General features: G+C 47.2%; 1 protein-coding gene across 6 annotated transcripts in view; it reads right to left on the bottom strand.

Annotated features, from left to right (window-relative positions):
• slc7a14a (solute carrier family 7 member 14a) overlaps nucleotides 1-26806 on the bottom strand; it is an 80813-nt gene that overhangs the window by 9801 nt on the left and 44206 nt on the right. For 3 of the 6 annotated variants that reach the window (XM_064338764.1, XM_064338761.1, XM_064338765.1), the window contains 4 exons: nucleotides 6088-6634; nucleotides 3927-4163; nucleotides 1135-1352; nucleotides 608-754 (listed from right to left, as the gene is read on the bottom strand). In XM_064338764.1, coding sequence (XP_064194834.1) covers nucleotides 608-754; nucleotides 1135-1352; nucleotides 3927-4163; nucleotides 6088-6394 — 909 coding nt within the window. In that variant the 5' untranslated portion in view covers nucleotides 6395-6634. Of the gene's footprint in view, nucleotides 1-607; nucleotides 755-1134; nucleotides 1353-3926; nucleotides 4164-6087; nucleotides 6635-11459; nucleotides 11636-18598; nucleotides 18786-18849; nucleotides 19146-26806 lie in introns of those variants that run through there. The other 3 variants (XM_064338763.1, XM_064338767.1, XM_064338766.1) reach the window with 3 other exon arrangements.

Genomic DNA, 26806 nt, shown 5'->3' with positions numbered 1-26806 from the left:
TGAGAACAAAGGGCGTTTGAAGACTCGCTCTCCCTCCGGGCTCAAACGGGGGAGGGAAGGCGGACGCGTCACCTCAGGACGCCGTGGAAACGGCGAGTCGCCGCGTGCGCAGAGCCTCCGGGGGGCGCTGTTATTCGCGTCGTCCGAACCCCGGCTGTTTATAGGTGAGGCAGCCCGCTGCATTAAGCATCGCCATGGCAACAGGAAGCAACAGCCTTGATGTGGCACAGATTCCCGCTCCTTAAGAAACGGGTGCTCGGTGAGCAGAACGCTAGACGATTCTGGGTTCGCATTTGAAGGGGTGGCGGTGCAGGGAGGGTGAAGAGGCAGTCTGTCAGGGAAAGACCGTACGAACTTTGCAGCCAGTCTTTTTGTGGCCTTATGTTATTGGAAGATGAGTTCCAATTAATTTTCCAGGTTGTTCCATTTAAAAAAAAATCCCATTGGATTTAGGACAGATATGACTGCATATTGCATTCTTGGGTTTTTTAATTTTTAAAAAATCTCCTCATACTGACTAACCAACTTATTAAAAAAATGCATCCTGGGAAACATGAGCACAGCTAATGCCACCGGCGACAGGAAGAGGGGACTTATGGGTACTCACGGAGACGTAGGCCGTCAGGCAGGTCACCAGAGAGGCCGTGATGGCGTAGGGGATGGAGGTGTTGGGGCTCTTGGCCTCTTCTCCCGTGGTGGCGATGATGTCGAAGCCGATGAAAGCGTAGAAGCAGGTGGCGGCCCCTTGCATGACCTGCCAGAAGCAGAGGTTGCCCTGGTTACTGATCCATGAACTTCAGCGGTCAGGTTTCTAGTGGGAGGACCTGAGTCTTCGGTACAGTAAGCTAATAATCACTCTTGCCGGCGAGTTGGAGTGCATGTTTTCTAAGGAATCAGGTTGAAACTCAGCTCCTGCCACACCCTTTACACAAAGCAGAAACACTGCGGCAGGTTTGGGGCGGTGGGAAAACATAATGACTTCAGACTAGCATGATTCATTGAAGCACCACCATGAATTTGACAGTAGTATTTTATAACTATCAGTGTTTTATAACTATTTGCTAATATTTTAAAAAGCTATTGAAGACTTTTTTCTGATGTGTGAGAGGTGGGAGTGGTTTGTCAGGAATGTACCCCTGACCAGCCGTAGGGCAGGAACCGGCCCTCGTCCCAGTTGGAGCCGTTGACGAAGAACATCCCGGCGATCATCATGAAGACCCACACCACCAGGTTGATGACGTTGAGCACGTTGTTGAAGCCCACCGAGTTCTTCACCCCCAGCGCCACGATCACAGTCACCAGCACTGCGATGACCAAAGCCAGGAAGTCTGGGTACGACTCCTCGCCTTTCCCTGGGCGGGGGGGGGGGGGGGGGGGGGGGGTCAAGGGGACAGAGTCACTCACTGAACATACAGACAAACAAAATCCAGACACATGCACACGTGTATAAACCTGTGTGGAACTAGGTAAGAAATCAATGTTAAAAACATGAACAAATGTATGATGGCTGGGTGTACTAGCCCATGGAATGCAGGACATTCCAAAATCAGCATTTTGCACTAATTCACTGGCATTCTGATAAAAATCAATATTTTTTTGCCATAATACGCCAACTCACAATAACAACACAATCAATGTATGTCATTTAAAATTCTGTAATCTTGTGGTTCAATTATTGTATCTTGTTCAAGTCTGGGCCATTGCCTGTTGTAATCTTAAAAAAAAAAACGTTGGAATATCTATATTTATAGAAGGTAGTATGTATATTTTTTTTAGCATTTTGGCTTTTTCTGCATAAACAAAATGCAGAATCTTGTGTTAACGTGACCACTGGTATGCCTTTCCCACTCACACACTCACTCAAAGGGAGAGAGAGAGAGCAGTTTTGGTCACTCAATTTCTCAGCTTCACCGTACGGCTTTTAGCAACGCATTTTCACACACATGCAGCCAGATCATGGGATCTATCCCATCTGTGGCCTGGATTGGAGCGAAGCCAATTCCGACATGCCTTTCCACATTTCACGAGCTAACCAAGCCTTCAAGACCCAGCCGGGGCCTCTGAAGAGCGAGAAGAACAAAGCATGCTAACTCCGCCTTATTCTCCCATTCCCTTTAGAGGCGAAAACGGGAAACTGAAACAGTGGAAGATGGGAGCTAACGCACAACCTTTCTTTTTTTCGTCACTTCTGTCACGGCACCTCGGGGAGCTTCGGCGTCGGCATCGAACGCAGCAAAACTCCCGCAGCTCCAAAAATACACCAGTCCCCTGTTCTGTGTTCACATGCAAGCTTCCTGTGCACTTTGCTCAGCCAGAGACCAGCTACGGGGGGCTGGGATGAAGACTCATAAGTCTCCCCCCCTCCTCTCCGGGGTGGCACACATTTTTAATAACGCGCGGGAGGCGGGCGGGCCCTCCTCCCTCCTCCCCCGGACCGACTGCGGCTTATGCGCTTACCGCAGGGCACCTATCCCTCTGGGACAGGTAATATCCTGCCCCCCACCACAGATCCCCATGCCAGCCAGACTGCATGAATAACAGAGCGGGGTATTAGACCAGAGGAGACTGTTTCCCAGGCCTGTGTGTCTCTCCTCCCCCCACAGACTCACAGGTTCACCTCCCCCCCCCCCCCATACAGACTCACAGGGTTCACCTCCCCCCCCTCGACTCACGGTCCCTCCCCTCCAGACTCACAGGGTTCACCTCCCCCTCTCCCCCCCACCCCGTCAGACTCACAGGGTTTCACCTCCCCCCCCCCCCAGCGTTCAGACTCCACAGGGTCACTCTCCCCTCCTCACCGTTCAGACTCACGGGGTTCACCTCCTCCTCCCCCCTCTGTTCGATCACAGGTCACTCCCTCCACCCCCGTCAGATCGACAGGGTTTCACTTCCCCTACCTCCCCCCGTTCAGACTCCCCAGGTTCACTCCCACCTCCCCACCGTTCAGATCACACGTTCACTCCCCTCCCCCCTCAGCTTGCACAGTCACAGGTCACTCCCCCTCCCCCCCCGTTCGACTCACAGGGTTCACCTGCCCCCCCCCGTCAGACTCACAGGGTTCACCTCCCCCTCCCCCCCCGTTCAGACTCACAGGGTTCACCTCCCCCTCCCCCCCCCGTTCAGACTCACAGGGTTCACCTCCCCCTCCCCCCCGTTCAGACTCACAGGGTTCACCTCCCCCTCCCCCCCGTTCAGACTCACAGGTTCACCTCTCCCTCCCCCCGTCAGACTCCAGGTCACTCTCCCTCCCCACCCCCCGTACACAGACTCGCCATCTCTCAGCCTCCGCGTTCACTGGCGGGGCGAGCCACAGAGCTGTCATTGAGAGCAGCTGCAGTAATCTCATCCTCCGCCCCCACCCTCCAGCGCGTTCTGTCATAAGCTGCTACGCCACGGCCTTATGAAATATTAATGAGGAAAAAAAAAAAAACACAAAATGCTAATGCGTTTCAAATCCTCTGGTTTCATGTCGGAATGCCGGTTTCAGAAACTGTGTGAGTGAGAGAGAAAAAAACTGGGGATTGCGATGAGGGACTCAGAAATAGCAGAGAGCAAATCTTTTTTTGTTTCACATAAAGAAAAGACGCTGTGCTGTTAAGCTGTTAAAACGCACGAGCGGTTCGCAGAGCACCAAATTTATGAGCGCAGATCGACTGGGCGTTTCAGGTAATTGCCGTCGGCTGACATTCTCAGTAGTCAGTATCTAAAACGTGTTCATTAAAACCTGAGAGAATAACTAACAGCAACAAAAAAATAGCTGCATTCACATTGCCTTCGACAAGCTGCGTTCCTTTGTCAGACTTTAATCTGTCCGGATCATGTCTGGTGCAAACCCCTCAGCTCCTGACAAGAGAACCGGGCCCCTCGTGCGTTCGACCCTGTGACTCCCTGTGACTCCCCGTGACTCCCCGTTGGCCGCCACTCACCCAGGCCGTTGAGCGTGCCCACGTGCTGGATCATGAAGCCGCTGATGCTGTGGTTGGCCAGCGAGTCGAACATGCTGCTGAGGGCGCTGGCCCCCGCCGCCGTGCCGATCAGGTACTCCAGGATCAGGTTCCAGCCGATGAAGAAGGCCACGAACTCGCCCACCGTCACGTAGCTGTAGGTGTAGGCCGAACCCGTGGTCTTGGGCACGCGCACGCCGAACTCCGCGTAGCACACCCCTGCGGGAACGGGAACGGGGGGGGGGGGGGGGGGGAGGGGGGGTGTCAGTGAGGGGCAGGTCTAGGCCCTACGGTGACGGAGTGTAGCACAGTGGGTAAGGAACTGGGCTTGTAACCGAAAGTTCGCAGGTTCGATTCCCGGGTAAGGACACTGCCGTTGTACCCTTGAGCAAGGTACTTAACCGGAATTGCTTCAGTATATATCCAGCTGTATAAATGGATACAATGTAAAGTGCTATGTAAAAGTTGTGTAAGTCGCTCTGGATAAGAGCGTCTGCTAAATGCCTGTAATGTAATAATGTAATGTACGGGCCTCTAGACGCGGTCCGGCCCTGGGCGGCCCGTTTCGGGTCGCCGCGCGGGGCGGCGCATCGATTTTCCCCCCAGAGCGGCGGATCGATTTCCAGAGGTCAAGTGCGTGTCAGGAACAAAACAGCAAACGGACTGTTTCCCGGTCAGGCCCGACACACCCCCCTTTAATTCCACGACACGCACAGAGATGGGGATTATCTGCCTGGGCGCACAAATGCGGAGTTTACTCTTGCCATCACACTTAACCGACACAAAATGTCTGATGGCTTGAGGTGTGGGGTAAATGTAGGAGGGGGTGGGCAGGGAACAGCTAAAACCAGCTCCCTCTGATGAGCCCTGAAAACTCCCAGCGCACAGAATCGCTTGCGATCACTCGCAGAGCAGCATTACGATTCGTTGGTTCGGAAGAAAGAAAGCAATTCATTACATCCCCTGTAAAACCAACAGAGAGGCACTGAATTCTGAGAGGTTGCCAGACCCCCTCCCCCCCCCGAAAATCACCTAATGACTGATCAAGCCGTCAGACTCCCCCCCCCTGGAAATCGACCAATCACGGCACAGCCATCTGCGCGCCGGGGAGTTCGCTGATACAGTGGGAAGCCGCAGAGCTTCCTCGTCGCGAGCGAGGCGATCTGCATCGGCCCCTCACCAATCGCTCAGCGCAGCGTCCCAGCTGAGGCGCACCGCGATAAATAGAGCATGCTGGGCCAGATTGCTACATTAGAGGTTCAAATCGGAGGGCAAGGACCTTGGAGCTTATCTTACACGGGGCTTAGCCATTCCCTTTCTCCACGCGGTGGAGTCTAAATAGCTGCTGTATAAAGCCGGAGAAATGACTGTGGATAACTATACAGCCAGAGAGTGAAACTGAGGGAGCGGAATTGTTCGATCTCCCCACTGTATGTTTTATGGATGGATGGATGGACGGCCTGTGTCTGTTCAGCAGACTGTTGGAACCGGAAAATAAAGCCAACCTACGCTCCACTGACAGTTGAGACTGAGACGGAATTGTGAGGGTGAAACGAGGAGCTGTCTTCGAGGCGGCAATTTTAGCATTCAGCGGAAGGACACCGGCTACCGGCTACCGGCTGCAAGCATCACGAGCAGCGCTACGAGCTGCTGTGGTGCAGTGTGAAACAGAGCTAATTCTGATCTGGTTGGCTGCTCCCCTTTCTTTCGCAATTTGATGATTGAGGAGGCTCATATCTCGCCGCAGCGTAACAAGGTCATTATAAGCTATTGCACGGCCAGACGCTCCCTGGCAGGGGCAGACTCCTCTGCAATATCAGGCGGACTCACAGCTCACAGCTGGGAGGGAGGGGGGAAGGGATCGAAGGAGGGGTGGAGGGGGGTTCTGGAGAAGTTCTGAGCGGCAGTGTGGTATAATGGGTAAGGAACTGGTCTTGTAACCTAAAGGTCACAGGTTCCCAGGTAGGACACTGCCATCGTACCCTTGAGCAAGGTACTTAACCTGCATTGCTTCAGCTGTATAAATGGATGCCGTGTAAAAGCTGTGTAAGTCGCTCTGGATAAGAGCATCTGCTAAATGCCTGTGATGTAATGTCATATGGAGAACCGTGTGGTGCTCCGCGATTGGCGGACGGCCAGTCACCTGACAGGATGGAAGCCACGGCGGCGATGATGAAGGAGACGATGACTCCGGGGCCCGCCATCTCCTTGGCGACGAGCCCGGACACCACGTACATGCCGGTGCCCACGCAGCTGCCCACCCCGAGCGACACCAGGTCCACGGTGGTCAGCACCCGCGCCAGCTTGGTGCCGTGGGGGCCGGTCCCGCCCCCGGCGCCGTCCAGCATGGACTCCACGGGCTTGGTGCGCAGCACGCGCGAGCGGAAGGCGTACCACGTGGCCCCCCAGTGGATCCGCCGGGGGTCCATCTTGGCAAAAACCCTGCTCATCTTGGGCCCTGGTCAGAGAAGGAGGAGGAGGATGGGGCGGGGCTTGGGGGCGGAGCGGGGCGGGAGGAAGGGCCGTAGAGCCCCTGCAGGCAGCGCGGGAGACCCCTCTTGCTCGGCAGAGCGCAGAAAGCGGTAGGCAGGGGCGGGGCAGGAGTAAGCAGCTCTCGCCTGTCCGTCACTCACAGGGGGTCTGCGTTAGCGTTAGCTCGAGTCCGCATGGCGCCAGGGACCGGGCTCGTTCTGCCATGGCGATCCGCGTAAAAAAAGAAACAAAAAACAAGATATTCGTTTCAGTTTTCAGTTTATTCAATTAAAAACAGGGACAATGCACATTAATAAACATAATGTGCAATGTGCCAGATTTAGCCATTAGGGGTAATTTTCACCTGTAGTCCCTAGGCAGCCCATATATTTAGTGAACTTTTCATACAAATTTGAATTTGCACAGACACAGCTAAGCCACACAGGCCCTCACGTCACTAGTGCTCAGCTGACTGAAACCTTCCTAAACTGACTGACATGTTGGTCACCAGTCGGCACCCTGAGCCGACCAGAGGAGGACGGGATTCCCCCTTGAGCCTGGTTTCTTCCCATCTGCCACAGGGAGTTTTTCCTTGCCACTGTTGCCGTAGGCTTGCTCCTGTGGGGGGGTTTAGGCCAGGGTTGTCTGTAAAGTGTATTGTGACAACTGCTGTAAAATACGCTATACAAATAAAATTTGATTGATTCCTTACCCCCACTGACACGTTAGCCAATCGTGTGTAGCACCAAAAGGGAAGCCGGGGCTCAGTTCTGGACCATGTGGCGCATCGCTGAGTGGAGGGCTAGCTCTCCAAAAGCCGCGTTTCTTACGCCGAGTTTTCAGCAAGCGACCATACGACGGCGCAACACAATGTACGGTAGGTATGTAGACAATTATTCTCTGCCGTACGCAAGTCAAAACATCCCATAATGATACGTTTATCACGCAACTGCTACCGTTGAAAAGGATACCAGACAATCACAATGACACAGCCTTCAGCCTTAATTTGCTAGGCTTAACCTGCAGCATTAATCTCTCCATTATGTGGAGAGATTAGCAGCGCAGGATCGGAAACGGAGCTCGTTCAGACGCAGAAGTGAGATGAGGCTCTGGGCGAGGCCCTGGGCGAAGAGCTGGCTGATAATATGAGCCCATTCACCGTTATCTAACTGGTGTGGCCCCAGGGGTGTTCAAAAAGACATTTAAAAAAAAAAAAGGTTACAGTGCAAGTATATAAATATATATCAATATACATTTCCCCTTCTTATATGTACAGTATATTAATGGACCTACATTGCCATACTCCATTGAGCATCCTTGGGTTTGAGGAAGGTGTGGTACAAATAAAGTTAGTATTATTATGGGAATATTGTGGGAATAAGCTCTTGCATGCTCAAAGACGAAATACAGCAGCACAGGGGCAGAAGATAACAGAGTTGAGAAACACTGCCGTAATCTCAGCAAGGAATACACAGAAGTGCGTGCACCAAACAAATCACGAGCCACGCCTCGCGAGCGGGGAAAATAACTAATTAATGCGGCTTTCCCAAGAGTCTGGTTGCTATGGTGACCCGTCGCGTTAGACTTGGGAAGGTTGACGGTAAATAATATCAGCCGCTCGCAGTTAAAAAAACGAACCACAAGAAAGAAGGCCACGGAGAGGAACGGTGAGAAAGAAGAAGAAAGATGCACGAACGGGCATCTTATTTGTGTGCACTCCCTCTCCTCTCCTCTCCCTTCCCCCCCTTAACTTCTCTTCTGAGAAGAACATGGTTCTGTGGGTGTGGCCGCGCTCGCTCCGAGTCTCCCTGCATTGAATGTTTTATTTTTCAGCAGGCAGTCTGATAGCTCCTCAGGTGAGCCATTTTTTCCTCCTCAGTGTTTTTTACTGTGTAACAGACGGATAAAAAAGCCAGCTGCTGGTGCCGCCTCTCCTGATCTCCTGAGTCCCGTGTCTGCAGCGCATGTGTGGATACACCCCCTCCCCCAACACACGCCTGCTCACTCAAACATACACACACGTACGCATGCATGCATACACACACACACACAGACACAGACACAGACACACACATGCATGCGTAGACACAGATACACAGAGACACAGACATACGCACGCAACGCACACACACCGACAAACATAGACACACACAGACACACACACACACACACACACACCAGTGCCACCTGGCTTATTCTAATCTTTCCTTTTAAAGAGAGGACACATCTCTGAAATACACCACAGAGTGAAAGTAGGAAGGAGAGAACACACAGACAGTGCGAGGACTCACAGACATCTGACAGCGACAGTGCCGGCAACGAGAGCTCTTCCAGTCCCATCAAGCCAGCCAGCGATGGAGGAGAAATTACATCCCTGTCTCTTTCACCAGCTCTTTCCCCCACCCTCATATTTTCCTTTCTGTCCTTTTTTTCCAGTCCTCTTCTCTTTCCTGGTGCCATCTCCCACTCCTCTCCTCCTTCGACTACCTCCTTTATTCGTCTCCTCCCTCCTCTCCTCTGCAGTCTCCTCTTTTTCTTCTGCTGTACCAGACTCTCAGGGACACCCATTTAATTGCTGACAAAGACTGACCCTGCACAGAAAAACTCTTGTTGTGGGCAATTACTGCTTTTCCCCCGGATCTGTCACAGTAAATAAACACCGCACAGAACGGCTCTGTCTCGCAGCCTTCCTCCATTATCATTAATTACACAGACAAATGACAAAAAAAAGCATGTAAATAAATCTTAATTTCGCATACGCTGTACAACAGGCCCGCGCGATTGGTCGACATAATTTGAGGGGCGGAGCCTCGAGAGCGTGTATTACAGTGGTGGGGTTTGAGGCCTCTGCTTGAGTGTGGAGACGCAGTCCCCGTTTTAAAGGGCTGCTGTTCTTTATGGTTTATCGCCTGGCCACGCAGGCAATGCAGAGAAGACAGTGAGCAGCGTATCTGAACCTGTCATTCACTCTCCTCAGATCCCCAACAGAGGGGTAAAAGGGAACAACAAAAGCAGAGGAATGCCTTAAAAGGCTTTGTCTTCAGCTAAATAACAGACAACAGGGTCTTGAGGAAAAAGCCAATACGTAAATCACTGCGAACTCCTGAGGGGAATCTGCTTCTCTGTATGTTCCATCCACTTACTCTGATTAAAACCGAGTAAATGGCCTTTATACAAGACAGATTTATAAGTCCTCAGCATGTCCAATGAAATGCCTCTGCAGGGATTCATTTAAAACATACTCCGCGGGGTCCAAGAGCCAGTGGTAAAGCCAACAACAAACAACAACCTTAACATAACTAACTGATATATACAAAATAGAAAACAGCAATAGAAAACAGAAATATCACAGGTCTGCTTCAATGCAACACTAAATGAAAATTCTGTCACAAAAGTCTTTAATCCCATTAATCACTGTATTTACTGACACAATTAGAAGGTGCATCAGCACAGTAGTGGGTCCAAACTACACTTGGGTCCATCTCAGAATGTAGCAGGTGTCTGATGCAGGATTAATGGAGAGACATTCTGGCTCATTACAATAGTCACAGTCGCAATACATATCCATGGTAACTGTTTCCCTCATAGTTAACCAATCAGCTGTCAGGACCAATAGCATTATGGGGAAAAACAACATGTAATGTGGGAGGCACTTTGGTCAATCTGGAAATAAGTCATTGTAAATGATGGGGATAGATTTCACTAATTCAACCCACACTACGGAGGAACAAAAGAGGGAACACTCAATTCACTTCGTTCACTGTCGGAAATCACGCCAGCAGGAAGTTCTTAGGAGGCCTTCCTTTCCTTTTGAAGAAAATAAACAGCCAAAATATTTTTCAGGCACAAAAACAGGCTGCGGCGTCACCAGGTTCATTCGACGGTGACCTTTGAGCATTCACTGCGGGGAATAATGAGAAACAATGGACCGAAACAGAAATGTTCGATGTCTGAGGCCAGACACTACGTCAAAAAGCAAAAGGCCGACCCTGTCGCCTTTCAGCCTTTTTAGAAAGCCTCACAGAGAAGATTACGTGCGGGAGACCTGCAAAGATGACCGCAGCTGCTGTTCTTTCTTTTTTTTTGAATCACGAGGGATGACAAAAGAGGACAAGAAGCCCGAGTTCTGTCTGAGGTGTGAGGCTCCTCTCACCGTCACAGCGAGACAGCTTATCTTCATCCGGTGACAAGCGACAGACACAGATTAGAGAGAACCTGAGGGGACCCTAAGAGATCTCTCCACAGCCACAGAGAGACCGGAAGAGATTACACTTCATCAAGCAGGGTCACGGCCTCACCGTCCCCAAAAGGTTCATGGGGTTTTTTACAGGGTTGCATTTAAGACCACCAAGGATTTTTTTGGACAGGTTTTCCCCCCGTTCCTCTGATCAGGTTTGCGCGAGTCCACACGCGAAACGAACTCCGAGCGTTTTGCGCAGCATGTCGTCTGTGCCGTGGTTGTGCTCGCTCCACGGTGCCTCAAAACACACCCGCGGAACAGTCGCCAAGCAACGAGGACGAACGTGTCACCGCGCACGGGGTTGCCTCGTGCGTAGATGAGACGTTCCGGCCTACGAGACAAGCCTCTCTTACAGGCAGCGAAGGGGGGAGGGGGGGGAGCGGCCTGCGAGCACCAGCTGGGTCTGGAGGCGGGCCGCAAAGTCGCCAGACAATAAACGCCCCGATTTTTTCCCCGCCCACGCGACCAGGCCGAGCCAGACGCGACGGAGCCGCGCGTCGCCGCTCACAGAGCCCCGGCCCCGACCCGCCGGAAACAAGGGAAGCGACGCCGCTCGGACCTCCGCCAAAAATCGACCGCCGCTGAGCTACAGGCAGGACAGCGCGACGAGCCGCTATGATTGCGTGCGACTCCGAACAATAAAAAATGCGCGTTATCGAGCCCTTCGGCCACTCGGAACCCGGCCGGTGGAAGACGCGCGATCGATTTCCTGATTATGCTTTCCCCGAGAAAAAAAAAAAAAACGATCAGTAAAGAAACTAAATTTTTCCCCCCATCAATGAGTTCTCCCAGGCATCACTCACTGATTGATCCTGGCGTGAGCTGTGCGTGATGTCCGTCGGCGTCTGGGTGGTTTTCAAATCCTCAGCGCAGGTGTCTCCGGTAATGGAGTGGTGTCTGATTCGTGGGACGCGAGGCCTCCGTTGTAATTACGATCGCTCATCCACAATCAAGCGACGCGAGGGTCAATCAGCGAACACTGCAAAATCCATCAGAACAACCGCTTCGCACATCAAGCTGACAACAGGTGATTTGAGCAAAACGTTACTTTCAGGCAGATGTTAATTCCTTTATAACAGCTCCACAGGCTTTTTTAAAATGTGATTTATGATCTGAAACATTTAGCCTGCGTTTAATATTTTTATTCCCCGCGAAACAGGAGACTAATTGGCTGAGATAGCATGAAAAAAATGGGCGCTCTGAAAACGAACCTCAGAGAAAATGGTTCTCTCAGACGCAGAAACCACAAGTCAAGAAAATGGCATTTAGAAGGGACTGAGATACCCAGCCAAGTGCATTTCCCAGGGGTTCGTTTTCCCAATACCCATTTCAGAAAAGCATCAATAAGATGTCACTTTCAGCTTGATAGGTAGGTTTCAGTGCCAATCCAATGTTGATTCTGTGTAATTTTGTGTTGAAATTGCTTAGTGGAATAATTCCAATCTTTTTGCGTCGGGAAATAAGGAACATCTTGTGCATGGAGGTAAAGAAGTGAAAATGAGATTCAACCGCAATATCAGAGGAGGGGGGGAGGGGCTGTATTTAGGGGAGAGGAGACAGCCAAGCAGACGGCAGCTTCAGTGCTGTTCGAGACAGATGGAGAGGGGATGTGCGCGGAGGACTGGAAACTCTTGAGCACCTGCGCGAGTCAGGAGCACGGCCCACAAATCTGGGAAGCAGCACGAGGGACCGTCCACAATCCTGCAACCCCACTGGCTGTCTGGCCAGGCACGGAAAAAAGCTATGACAAAGACCTTGCTCTCAGAGGACACAAGCCTAGCATCGTTTTAATGATCGGTAGGAATAATAAAGCGCAAAAATAAGAAGCTTCTGAAATCTGCGGCTCAGGCAAGGCGCGGCACAAGAGCAGGTAAGAGTTCTGCAGCCGATATCTACGGAGAGAGATCGTCCATCTTGCAGCAGTTCCCTCCCTCCCCCTGCTGCAGTCGAAGCACAAACAGCATCGGGCTGACCTGGATACAAGCTGCTCCCCTGCTGAATTCTGGGTAGGCAGGGGAATTCCAGCACGCATAGCCAACAGCAAACAGTGACTGCTTCCCAGCAGGCTCGCACTGTCGCGAAACGCTTGCAACCCGGGCTGCCCAATCCTGTTCCTGGAGATCTGCCGTCTTGTACTGTAGGTTACAACCCTAACAAAGTACACCTCATTCAACAGTTAGAGATCTCATTGAGCTGCTAATTAGTAGAATCAGGTGTGCCAAATTAGGGTTGACAGAAAACCTATAGGACGGTAGATCTTCAGGAACAGGATAGGACAGTCCCTGGCTCGCACTTTTTGAGTCAAACAGTTTGATATTACACTGTACACTCCCTAGATGTGGAATTAGTGTATTACTCCTTTATTTTTTTTATAGTTGTAAACATCACTGCACTTAAATTACAGTGGTGTCACCAGCGTGCTTTCTGTCAGTGTGCGCACTGCGTCAGTCCTTTTCCCAAATAAACTCTCGCATGGATTATTCAAAATTAAATGGGAATCTCCAGTCTCATATTCCAAATGCAAACTAAGCACAAAATCTTGCCTGGTTTCAATGGCCAGGCTGAACTAAATGCAAGTAAATATCAAGTCAAGTACAGAGTATCCGACATGTTAAAAATACACTCATGCTTGTTAAATGAAGCAAAACCAAACAGTTCCAAAGGTAAGCGTTCATTAGCAATAAAAATGGACTCTGACACTGAATTAAACCTGCAAAGTGAAATACAACCCACATCTTGCCTCAAGGGCCTAATTATCAAATGAAATTATTGATGGTTTGTGTTTTATGACAGGGACGCTTGTGAATAAATAAAAAAAACTATTAGTAATTACTGCGGACCTTTTTCTAACTGTAATAAGCCTAATGAAATGTGGAACTTGGCCCTTGCATTCCACTGCACTATAGATTCACCAGCCCCGTGTACCTCTGGCCAGACACTTAGTCAGGGAAATGTACTCATTTTTCCAGACCATTACATCCTCTAAGGAAGGGTCCCTGCCAACTTCAGATGGAACGGATGCTGCACAGAACTCTGAGGGTCTGAGGGTAGCAGCCTGCGCGACTGTCAGTCAAATGCCGGCTGCTGACTGCTGTGGTTCTCTTTCAGATCCATTTCAGCACAAACAAACACATGACTCATTAAAGCATCCAGCAGCCCACCAGCGTCCAGCAAAAAAACAAACAAAACAAAAAAAACAAAAGCACTTTCAAAGCTGCAACTTCAGTAGGAGTGTGTTTTTCTACAGGGACTGCTCTCCTGCTTGCTATTCTGATGTGGTGGGTGAGAGAGTGAGAGCGAGAGGGAGAAAGCGAGAGAGCTAGAGAGTGAGAGAGACAGTCTTTTATAAATTACACAATTATAATTGTTGTGCTTTTCATGGGCCTGCCAACAGAGAATCGTTTGAATTAAGAGGCACAAGATGTCCTGGTCTGAGGGCTAACAGCTTGTGCCACAGCTCCTAACCCAGACCCTGCCCAAACGTGGCACAGCCTGCCGCCAGTCTGCAGCTGTGCGGTTCGCACCCGTCTCCCACATGGGGCTCCCACAGGACCCTCCGTCATGGCACGGCACGGCACGTCCGCACAAACAACGCCCCGCGCTTCTACGCTGGCCAGACCGCTGCTGAGCATTCACGGCATGTCTGCAGCTCTCCTGTGCGGTCTCGGTACATCTTCGAGGGATAATTGCCAGGCCAAGCCATAGCACAGGCAGGAAGGAAGGATGGCTCCTCCATTTTGCTGCAGAAATTCTCAGATAAATAATAAACGAACAGACAGAGCCCTGGGAATGAGCTGCCGTTGCCGTGGTCCATGTCTGTCCCTGCATTTATAGGCAGATGGCCTTCAGAAGAACATGCCGCATACCATACCGGAGTGAATTAGCCGCCATACCAGCATGACTTTAATTCAGTTTTGCCCTGGACTCATTCATTCAGAATGACTGCATATTGGCCAATAAAATGACCACAATATCATATTTTAAAATATAAAGATATTCCCCGTATTTTTTGTTTACTCAAAATATTTTCAAGACAGTTCAACTAAAATAAAAACCGGTGAGGCTCAGCACAATCTTCATAATTGAGGAGACACGTTAGACACGTTAAAGAAGAAGGATCACTCATCTGCCCACCTTACGAACCAAACTGTAAAACGTACTTTACTTCAAATGCGACACTCAAATGCCAATGTATTGTTAAGAAAACAATATCGCAATGGCTTAATATATGCAAATAAAAATACGCCTAATAAAAAGAGGCCGATCTGCGTCAACTCTGCGTCGCATCCATTAACATAAATAATCACAGGCCTGGAGGCTGAGTGGCCTAAGGGAACGGGTACACATCCGCTTTGCCTGATGCTGACAGAGATGAAGACGGCACTGATTGATGGCGAGAAGCATTAAACCTTTTTTTGCGATGCGCGGACAATGTGCTGACGTCACTCGTTGACCGGAGCCGGTGAGTCAGCCGCGCCTATGACAAACAGCGGGTTCAAGAGACGGACAGCTTCGCTCTTCTTTTCTTGATGGCTGTGTCTCCCATAGTCGCGTCTGTCGCCTCGCGAGCAATGAATTATTTTTCACGAGCTGTAGAGGAAAGCAGTTTTGGGCTCGGCGGGGTTCGAATCCATTAAGTTTTGAATCCGTGACGGATATCAGTGACAGCCACTCGATCCTCCGGATCAGCTAGATGACGCTCTGATTACGAGGAGCTGTTATATAACATAGATAAACGAACGATCTGCCAACTCATTATAATCCTTTGAGTATAATGGAAGTAGGCCATATGGACTCATCACCTTTTAAAGTGCATAATGTCAGTGTATTGTACTGAAGTTCTTAGCGTGCTACCCATTATTGACCCAGATACCGTGTAGCCATGTGTAATACTTAGTTGCACTTATGACTGCACGCAAGATTCAGTTCAGGTTTTGTGTTAGAGTTTTTTTTTTTTTTTAAGTGGTAGTCTCCGTATGTTCTTTTTGTGTGCTCTTGATTTAAAATTAAAATAACCCGGAAATTTTTTTCCATGCATCTGAACCATTGTACATGGCTAAACGTAGACCAAAATGGATATTTAACAGTTACCGAAGAAATCCGGAAATCCCAACAAACTTACGAAAATGTAACAATGTGATCTCTCTCCAGTAATGTTGAAAAAGCCCCCAGTGTGTTACCATACAAATACAGGAAAGCAGTGGTAACAATGGTGAAATCACATGATAATCAACAGAACAATCCAATGTATTATTAGACATTTCTCTTGTGTTTTTGGTTACATTTGCCTTTTCACTATTGGCTATATGAATACAAGAGCCCTCTCTAACGTAAAAGAAGCACACATAAGAATAACTGAAAACATCTCCCTGTAAGACACCCTGGATCTGCTCAGAGCAACAACATCAACAACAGGATCACAATATCTGCTAGGGTTGAAAATGGAATTTCTGGTAAAAAATAATTTACAGATATACATGACATATGAGAGGAATGTGAGAAGTCTGAATAACCACATAAATTAATTAAGAATATGCTAATATACAATATACATCAACACATCATGGAAATACATGTGTAATATAAATGTAAAATTCAGTGATATTTTGGGTGCAGTTTGGTGCGGCCAAGGGAGGTTAAAGACATAACAAGTTTGCAGTAAAAAGTAGTTCATTTCTGATTTATTTGTCAAATATAAGATGAAAAGGTGCAATCTGTGCAAGTTTTGATTTGCAAAATACCCACTTGGCAGCCATACTGGGTGTGGCCTTAAATCTAGGAAAACTACAATATTGTATAAGCCATCTAAGGACTACAAACAATTAGTGAGTGAACTGTGAATGTATTTACCATGCAAAATTTGTGTTTTGCCAACATATTTGTTGTTGTGGCTGCCAAGGACCAAGAGCCATGACTCAAAGCATGTGGGCTGATCTGATAACCACACCCAATACTATGTACATGCCATATGTGAAATAATGACTGTTATGGAAAGTGTTTCTTGCACACAACTAGACAATGCTGTGACCTGGAGTCATGACCAGCAATTTAGGTAGACAGACCATGCTTGATACACGTCAAACCTGCCAATGAGCGAATATTTTTGATGTGAGGAAAAACTAATTTGTTTTCCATATTACATATCCTTGGACATCAAAAATGTAAAACACCCCAATCTCCCCCTTCTCCCAACAAGATTTATGTGGTTATTAGGCTATATCTCTATTAATGACGTACAAGAACAATAGTACATATATTTGTATTCACACTAAATGCACTTCATATAATCACAGATAATAAACATAAATAGAAGGAAACACAATACAGACATAAAAGTAGTAAATAAAAGACCCATAAGAGACACTTTGTATTTCATATTGAAAGCTGCCATAATAAACAAAACAACAACAATAATAAAATCAGCCAATGCACTTGCTAAATGTCAAATAATGAACAACATGGGAATAACATATGAGAGAAATGAACTATCATACCTAAACTGATCATATAAAACCTCTAGAGTACCCATTTTAATTTATACCCTTCTTGCACCAAGGTGCATGATGTTTTTTTTTTTTCCTTTCTGGTCGTATTCATCATGAACCCCTTGAATTCTAACAATACTTTCCCAAGTATGAACACATGCATGTATGGGATTGAAAACCAAAAAACAAAACCTGAGAACAAATAAACAATAAGGCAAGCTAACAAAAGGGAAGCCATCAGATTCTGATCTCTACATACTACATGCACTGTACTTTACACTTCCTATTATACCTGTTTATTTGAAGGTAGCCTACAAATTGCGTATGATGAATTGAGACTTCAAGGAGGATCGTCCCTGTATTACTGCAAAAATAGTGATAGGAGATTAAATATCGATTAACCAATCTGTTTTCCATAATTGAATATTTTTAAAAGCACGAATGCAGCTTCAGAAATAAGTTTTTAATCGAGCCGCATAAGTCCTACTTTTAAAAAAAAAATCCCTCGCAGTGCATAGATTTATTAGATAAAACGCGCAGTGTGTTCTTTTACTGAAGCCAACGAATACATATTAAGTGGGCGGAAAATTTCAGCACCATGGCCAGCTCTACTACTTTATTGAGTTAAATCGCGGAGCGACGGTAAACGGTACCAGGGTGGACGCAGAAAATGAGGCCTACTTGGAACTCAAAAACAAACACCGCCCCAGAGCATCTCAAGTCTTGTCATGAGAGATTAACCTCGACTCAGCGTCAGAACCTTTCACCAACTCGACGGATCGGTGATATGTGTAACCCCATGTAAAAACCAAAACCATCCTGTGTAAAACCGAGGGTCGTAACACAGATTGGATTTATTGTTTAACACAGAATAATATAACATAGGTTTCGAGAAATAATTTTAAAAGCCGAAGAGGGTTTATAATAAAGTATTTTACACACTCAGCCGCCCGCCCCAGGGTAAGAAAATAAATAAATAAATAACTATGCAATACTGTAAAACTGTGAATAACAATAATCATATTACGGATATTTACACAATATGTCACTGGCCAGCGCAAATAATTTATAAAACCGTTGTCAAAGCTACACCCCCTTTGTGAAATATTTATTAGTCAGAGGCTGCATCTGATTTCTGTCCCCTGTGAGTTGGTCCAACACTATAAGCGCCAGCAAGCGAAGTTCAGACAAACGGCTATATATTCAGCGGAGGTTTTTAGCCCAAGACTACAAGGGGTTATTATCCAAATAACTCAGTATTGCGAACAAAACGTGCATCCCTGCTACATCTGAGCAAACGTTAGCAAAGATAGCTAAATGTCATAAAAATGCGATTAAATATACTCACGAGTTCGATGATCAAGCACACAAGTACACATACCAAACATAGACAACGGCTGATGTGCATTAGATACTTATTTTCACAAACAATTCAATAACATATCTTTGGTAAATACCTTAACCAATACGTTCAATCCAGTCTTGCCACTCTGAGAGAGAACTGCTGCAGCTCAGAGCAGCACCGCCCAATGAGGTGGCGTAGCCTAAACCGTACAATAAGTGCCTGGGGTATTCTGAAGGGATGCATTGCCTTTTTTGTAGAAGCAGACACAGAGCACTTCACCGGCAGAAGCCTCAGCATGCGCCATTTCACATCTAAATAATGAAGCTTTGATACTCTAGACAAAAAAAGAAAAAAAACACTCACGCTTTTGAGGATTAGCCCAGTAGATTACGGTGGCTTTTAAAGCTCGATTTCCGATACTGTATTGGCGACTACCCGGACGGGGCACGCAAAGGCAAGGATGATCAGCAATGCAAAATCTTCTGGAATCGTTCATTTGCTTTGCCACGTGACCATAACCCAATTTATTATTTACAAGATGCCCCATTCAGTATCTGTGCACGTCAATGACGTGATGGTTACACTGGGTTTTTCACTTGCAAATTTGCGTTTTGATGCGAAAAAAGCAAGAGCGCGGAGAAAAGGTAAGAGGGGAAAACGCTACATTGCTTCCTCCTGTGGACATCAGATGGCTTCGGAAGGAAATAGGAAAACTGATAAAGAAGAAAAAAAAAAAAACACCTAAAGATATCGAATGTGACCAGCTGTATTATTCCTACGGAAATAATTATGCCATTTTCGTGGAGGTTTATAATGTAGGCTACTTTTCACAGCGCTTGCTCCTAAGTCGATGGACGTGGCGTTGTACAAAGACCTTCCAAGGATTATTCACCGAATAAGCAAAGACATACAATCCTCCCGCGATGCGCTAAAAAATGACACTGAGAGCAAAAAAATAAAATAAATAAAAATAAAAACTAGCAGCCAGTTGTAGAAGGCTGACAATACCGATCAGTTAGCTAGATAACTTTGAAAGCAAGCAATATATTTATGTATCCAACAGCAGTTCCATGGTCATGTGGTTAAAACTGCCACTAAACATATTTAAATCTATTCATTTTCCACCAAAGCTTTGGTGTATCTGAAAGTCAGGTTTCCCATTACCCAGAAGGCAGTTCAGTGTATCTGAAAAGTAGGCTACTCTCACTCTCTCTCACACACACGTTCGTATTGCTATACTAGTGAGGACTTCCCATTGACTTACATTCATTCTGTAACCTCTAACCCTAACCCTAACCCCAACCACTACATTGTAACCCTAAAACAGCCTCTTGAACTTGTGGAGACCAGCAATAGGTCCCCACCTTGCGTAATTTTCCTCATCTTTCTATCCTTGTGGGGACATTTTGTTCTCACAAAGATAGTAACACATGCCCACACCCACTCCAAACACACACACACACACACACACACACACACCAAATGCTGACATATTGTAGATGAAAATGCAATACCTGAACGCACACATATTGTAATGCTGGCGGATAGCACTAGCATTTGTGTGGCTGAATGAACAGGCTTGGAGGCTAGCAGCTTTTATCGTGCCAAGACAATTTATTCCCTAACTTGTTACAGACTATGGATAGGGTTGGAGGGCTGTCTCAGCTATCCTACACCTCAGTCCTTTTTCCCCAAAAACCCAAAGAAAAGAACACCTGGCTGACATAACATCCTCCCTTACTTCCTTTCAGTCCCCCCATAGAACACGACCGTGACCTAATGCTACCATACCTCCTCCCCCCTCAACTCAATATAGATGCAACTGAAAGGCAGCTATTGCTGCAGGGTCACTACAATACGGAAAAAATCACATTTGTCTGTAAATGTGTACGCGTGCGAGTGTTTCAGATGTATGAACGCCGGTTCCACGTGTGCACGCAAGTGTTTCACGGCAGCATGCCTTGAAGTAAAGTGTGGATTTATTTGGTAGCAGCGCCTCACGAATAAGACCTGGAGCTCAGTCTGGAGTGCGGTGAGTCCGGCTCCACGTGTTTGTCGAAGAGTGAGTCAGTCGCAGTAATTTCCGGAAGACTCCGCGGCAATCAGTCACCGGGACTGGAGCCAGGGGGACGATGAGTCAAATGCTTCCGACGATACTGCGCCGGTGGGCATTTTACCCAACGCATCCACACGACTCTGGGCCTGCGTGGCGTCTTCAAGCATCTTTGAGGGAAATGACCCTCACGGTCGGTCGTCAGCAAAGCTGTGTGTCAGGAGCGCAGAAAACAGCTCTGATCTTAAACACGGCGTGTATGGTAAATGCAGCAGCAAATGTGGAACAGCGGAATAAACAGTGATAGATGGCGATGGTACCACTACCATATGCCATTTGTTTATATTCTAGTGAAAGAACAAAGCCAAGGTACTGTAGATGTAATGACCACATCTCACTCAGCACTGCTCAAACCCTGTATCAGCACACCTGTCCAGTCCCGCAGCAACAGGAACGTGTGTGTAGTATACTGGGTGTAGTATAATGGGTGAGGAACTGGTCTTGTAACCTAAAGGCAACAGGCTTGATTCTTGGGTAGGTCACCGCCATTGCACTCTTGAGCAAGGTACTTAACTGGCATTGCTTCAGTATATATCCAGCTGTATAAATGGATGCAGTGTAAATGCTATGTAAAAAGGTTGTGCAAGTTGCTCTGGATAAAGGTGTTTGCTAAATGCCTGCAATGTAATAACTGGATATAAAACTGAAATAGATACATTTTAACTGTTCCATTTGCAAGAAAACTCAGAGAAGAGGAGAAAGCAGAGTCAGCAGTCCACGTTTACACATTTGGTACAGGTGGCAAATTGTATTCCTGCATATCTGATATATGCGCCCCATTTGTTCACAAATTTGGAATGCATTGCATATCCGATTCTATGCATTTAGACAGAGATTGCATTTCTACTGATTGTGTTCAGCGTTCCATCCAACAAGCTGCTCAGCAGGGTGTCTTGCTGCTCGCTTATTATGGGATGCTATCTGTCAGAAGAACATCGGCGATCGAAGATGACACATCCTGGAGCGTTTACATTCGGACCGTTTGCCAGCAAAATCTGACCCAGACTACCTCCAGATGGAATTCACAATCCGATCCTTACACAATTAACCGCGTTTTAAGACCGCAGTCGACGAGCGTGACGCATATCGGACTCGTTACGAAACTGGATGCGTGTGCGTACTTCACAGGAAAGGGCGAGGAGGTGCCTCTAAACGAGCTGGCTTGCGAGAGACCCGGGCGGTCCGCTTGTGACCGGAGGACGCCGCGGGTTCGGCGGGACGCGTCTCAGGCCCATTAAAAGCAGCCGAAGCGGCGCTAATTGAAAGCGCGTCGGCCGACGCCCGAGGTCCCGGCTCACAGCGGCGAGGCGCGCTTCAGGCAGGCCGTGTCCCGTCTGACTCATTATTTCCGGGCTCCGGCGCTGACGGCGAAGACGGGGCGGCGGCGGCGAGGTTTTGATCAGCGCAGCCCCGTCGCCGGAGCGGGATTCCCCCCGGCGCCCGCTATCGGGGATATAAAAGACGGGGCATATCGCTGACCTTTCGGGAAAGACGGCCGCATGGCGAGGGGAAGTCTCTGAAGTCAATGAGTCATGGGGAGCGAGAGGATTACTCTTCAATCATCTAATCCGCTAATGAAGAATTAATATGAGTGAGGGAGAGAGAGAGAGAGAGAGAGAGAGAGGGAGAGAGTGTGTGTGCGTGAGAGAGAGAGAGTGTGTGAGTGAAAGAGAAAGAGAGAGTGTGTGTGTGTGTGAGAGAGTGAGAAAGAGAGAGAGAGAGAGAGAGAGAGTGAGTGTGAGAGAGAGAGAGAGAGAGAAATTTAGTATATCCCCATATATCTGAGGATTATTCAAGCTTCTACTCTAATGGGTGCATCCGTGGTTCTTAAAATAAAACAACTACTGAGCACCCATGACAACAATAAACCACCCCTTTGTCAATCTAATTATAATGGAATGGCTCTCCATAGACAGGGAGGCAATTAGTTTCCCTGTGCATGGGACCACTGAATATAAGATGCAAAGGATTCCATTTAAGCAAGAATCTCATATCATCAATCCCTAAACATTAGTCAATAATTCTGGTTGAAGGCAGATTGTTTACTTTACAGTTCAGAAAAAACAAAGTGATATTGATCGATGAAGTATCGTAGCATCTGCTTTCAGTAAACCTAAATGCATACTGCTGTGAGGTTACTGATGAATAGGAGCCCCAATATCATGCATAGCCAAATGGCTAAAGCATGGCGTAGCATTTAGTCAGTATAGCATGTTAGATGAATTACAGTTCATATTAGCACTGCAAGCTGTTACTAGATTGCAATCAGTAGAGCAATCACTTTGCCTCTTTGTCACAATGGAGAATATAGAACTGGGGTTACAATCCTTCACTGAGAGCCTGCATTTTTCCCTTCCTTACAGAGTTGGATGTTTTACCCTGTTTTGTATGGTCTAGTCACCCCAGTGAGGAAGCACACACTGTTTTACAAAACAAAATAAAATTCTTTTTTAAATAATAAATGGGGCCCCTCCAGGGTTTGTGAAGGAATACCAGGGGACCTGTGGCAAAAATTGGCAAATTATATTTCCTCTTAAAAATATTACAGAATATTTTCCGTTTTAGAAAGTTGTCAAATGTTAACATCGTGACTGAAGTACACTATTAAGACTTGCTGCTGTTTAATGAGTCCTTATATGAATTCATATGTAGACAGAAAACATCTGCCCCTTGAATTCTTTGGGATCAGACACCTGACTCCCTCTGCACGCAAGAGAACGCCGACGATAGACACGTCTCCACCTCGTCTCACCTCCGCACTGATAGGACGAGTGTGATTAAAGACTCTGGGAGCAACGTGTCCTTGTTAGGAGAGAAGGAAAGGGCAGGTGGGGAAAACGCAGTCACATAAACTCCCATCCAATCACAAGATGAGGAGTGAAGGAACGGGAAAGGTGGAGGGAAACCTCTGCTGAGCCTCTCCTCCCTTATGCTAAGTTTACCAGAGAGATGCTAATGCTCATCTCTCACTATTCAAACTGACTGCTAGATATTATTTTAATAATATTTCTGGTGACCGAATGTATGCATGTTTATGACTATTCCCTGTAAATTAAACATAGCTAAGTCTTGTGTAATGGGTGCCGAATTCTGTGTTACTACATACATGATTGGTGGACTGCTTTGATCCATAGCATTCACATAATAATGTACTATATCATGTACTATAGGTACCCAATCATGTCTATCGTACAGGGGTCCAAATAAACTTTGGACAGGAAAAAATAATCCTGCAGTAGGGTGCTCAGCTTCTGGGTGGTCATTTTAGTTTACCTGAGATGGAGAAGTTTGAGGACCCCTGACATTCAGCATATAGGCCTTGCACAACTGCTCAAGTACTGAATTGTTATTGCGAACTCCAGGCATGAGTGGACAAGGACAAGGAATCTAACAATACCAGCTTCTTACTGCAAGGAAACGGAGTGTGGCACAGTGGGTAAGGAACTGCGCTTGTAACCGAAAGGTTGCAGGTTCGATTCCCGGGTAAGGACACTGCCGTTGTACCCTTGAGCAAGGTACTTAACCTGCATTGCTTCAGTATATATCCAGCTGTATAAATGGATACAATGTAAAGTGCTATGTAAAACGTTGTGTAAGTCGCTCTGGATAAGAGCGTCCGCTAAATGCCTCTAATGTAATGTAATGAAACCAAAAAATAAACTGCTGTTGACCTGCACAATTGAAAACAGAGCTATACAATATGTTCCTATTCAGCTACATTGCACTTTTGTATTCACTCAGTTGTGACAATAGTTCAATTCCAGGAGCGAAGAAAAAAAATTAAATAAAATAAAAAAGAAAACAGAAGGTAGGGCATCATTTGAAACTGGAGTACTAAATAGGCCATATGAAAGGAGATCTTGATTGATGGAGTGCCAGCTAATTAACGGGCCTTTTGAAGTGTGTGAAATTCATAAAGTAAATGACAAGTTGCCTTTTTTTTATGAGGGAAGATTCATAACTGCAGTGCACTGGGCACAACAAATCATTCTCTATCTGTGCCCACATCGGGGAACGAATGAAATGTTCTGCACAGGAGACTCAGAACCATCTCTAACGGGCCATCATTAATCACGCTGCCCAAATGCGCTGGGCTAACAATTCATGATTGTGAAGCCAATTAGCAAAATGAGTCGCTGGGTGATCAGGACAGGGAGCGACGAGCGATTATTCAACTCAGCCCTTACTGCAAAGAGCCGTTTCAGAAACACGGGACAAGGCTGAGCCAGGGTACAGCAGCGTCCCCACAGATCCCAGATCAGTGAACCCTAACTCTCGTTTGGACCGTGATACAGGATAAGTCTCACCCTTCTTTTAACCATAACTGATCCAGGACCAGCCTAAACCTAATTTTAACCCCGACAGATCCTGAATTAGCACTTTTGCGTCAGGTCACACCTCCTCATCTCAGGTTGACCTTCTCCTGCATCGTGCTCTAATCCAGGAGAAGGTCATGTGATACCGCAGGCTCTGTGTGAATGAGAGATGGTCACTGCAAGAATGACGGCAGGACCACAGAAGAGGAGATCCTTCGACCATCAGTAACTATTAACTAGAAAGATGCATTTCCTGCGTTTTTACTGAAGGAACCTTCCTTGCCCTTTTGGTCTCCATCTCCCACTTATTATTGGAATTGGAGCTGATGATATGAGATTGGTGCTCAAATGGAACCCTCTGCAGCTCCTATTCAACGTTGCCCTGAGCACAGGGAAACTGTAATTGCACCCTGTCAACGGAGAGCAATTCCATTACAATAAGACTGGCAAAGTGGTGGTTTGTTTATTGTTGTCAAATGTTATCAGTGCTCAGTATTTTTGTGAGAACCTAATAGAGTGCAAACTGGAATAATCCACAAATATACCTGTAGGCAAGCTGAAAGCACACCCCCCTCTCTCTCTCTCTCTTTGAAAGAGCGGTGTTATTATTGTTTGTGTGTCAGGCTTTCATCTGGATACTGGCAGAGGATGTGTCAAATGAGATGATAGTAAATGCATCAAATGACATCAAATTCAGAAAGAACACACTGACATTTTTTAAACCTGCAAAATAATTTAATTTTCTAATACATTTTCAAAAAGTCAGAATAATTCAGATAATTGCAAACTTAGTGTATAACACAAATACAAAAACATCACAGGTTTAGAGTTTGTAATTTATCCGTCTATAATTAATTGTAATTTATCCATTAATATATCATTTATCCATAGGGTAAATAGGCTAGCACTTATCTGTAACACTACACCAACAAACAAAGCTAGCCTATTTACCCTGTGGATAAATTATTAATGGGGAATGAAGTTATGCTGCTGTAAGATTCCTGCCAATTTATTGACGCCGCGTGAAGGTAATATGAATGATCCTGTTAAAGCACCATGTCAAAGCTTCAAACAGCTGTTTGTATACTTTTCAGCTTGGCACTGAAAAGTGTCAAGCTGGACAGTTGTTTGTGTACTTGTCATCACCACTGTTGTCGTACAGTAATGATGCTGTTGGCACGCACTCTAAGCATCTCGCTGTAAGGGTCTTTGAGAAAGGCCTGTGAGGAAGTAGCCTCTTGCTGTGTGTTGTGGCAGAGAGTGGGAGCTAAATCCAGGTTCTCAGCCGCTCTACCTGCTGGGATAATCACAGAGCGGCGAGACCAGCAAATGAAGTCAGAGGCGCGAACCAAGCTGTCGCTCAGTCAGTCAGTACGCCGGGCCTTTCCAAGCATACGGGTTCAGCTCCTACTCGAGCGCGGCGTCATTGGGCAGCACATGCAGGCGCGCGCGCACACACGCATATCACAGTTCGTGAGTACGGAATCATCTAGAACGCCCAAACCCACGCACTGCTAAAATCAAGGCAGGGAATCATCTGTAGCAGAGGCATCGTGCACACACACACACACACGCGCGCGCACACACACACACACGCGCGCACACACACACACGCACACACACGCACACACACAAACACAAACACACACACACACGCGCACACACGCGCACACACACACACACACACACCACAACTCAAAGCATATCGCAGGCGCAAACACGCGCGCAGAGGCACGCACACAGGAAATATCACAGAAAGCATTGTAAATGCGAACATTGTGCTTGGAAGCCTTTCCAGTTTTCCCTGGCTATGGATGCGAATGAGACAAATCTAATAATTCGCAGCGCATGACCCAGTGCTTTATGAGAGGCCCGTGGCCCCCGCTGTTTC

The sequence above is a fragment of the Anguilla rostrata genome, chromosome 6, assembly GCF_018555375.3.
Source record: "Anguilla rostrata isolate EN2019 chromosome 6, ASM1855537v3, whole genome shotgun sequence".
Classification (NCBI taxonomy): Eukaryota; Metazoa; Chordata; class Actinopteri; order Anguilliformes; family Anguillidae; genus Anguilla; species Anguilla rostrata.
This window is presented reverse-complemented; position numbering and strand designations above follow the sequence as displayed.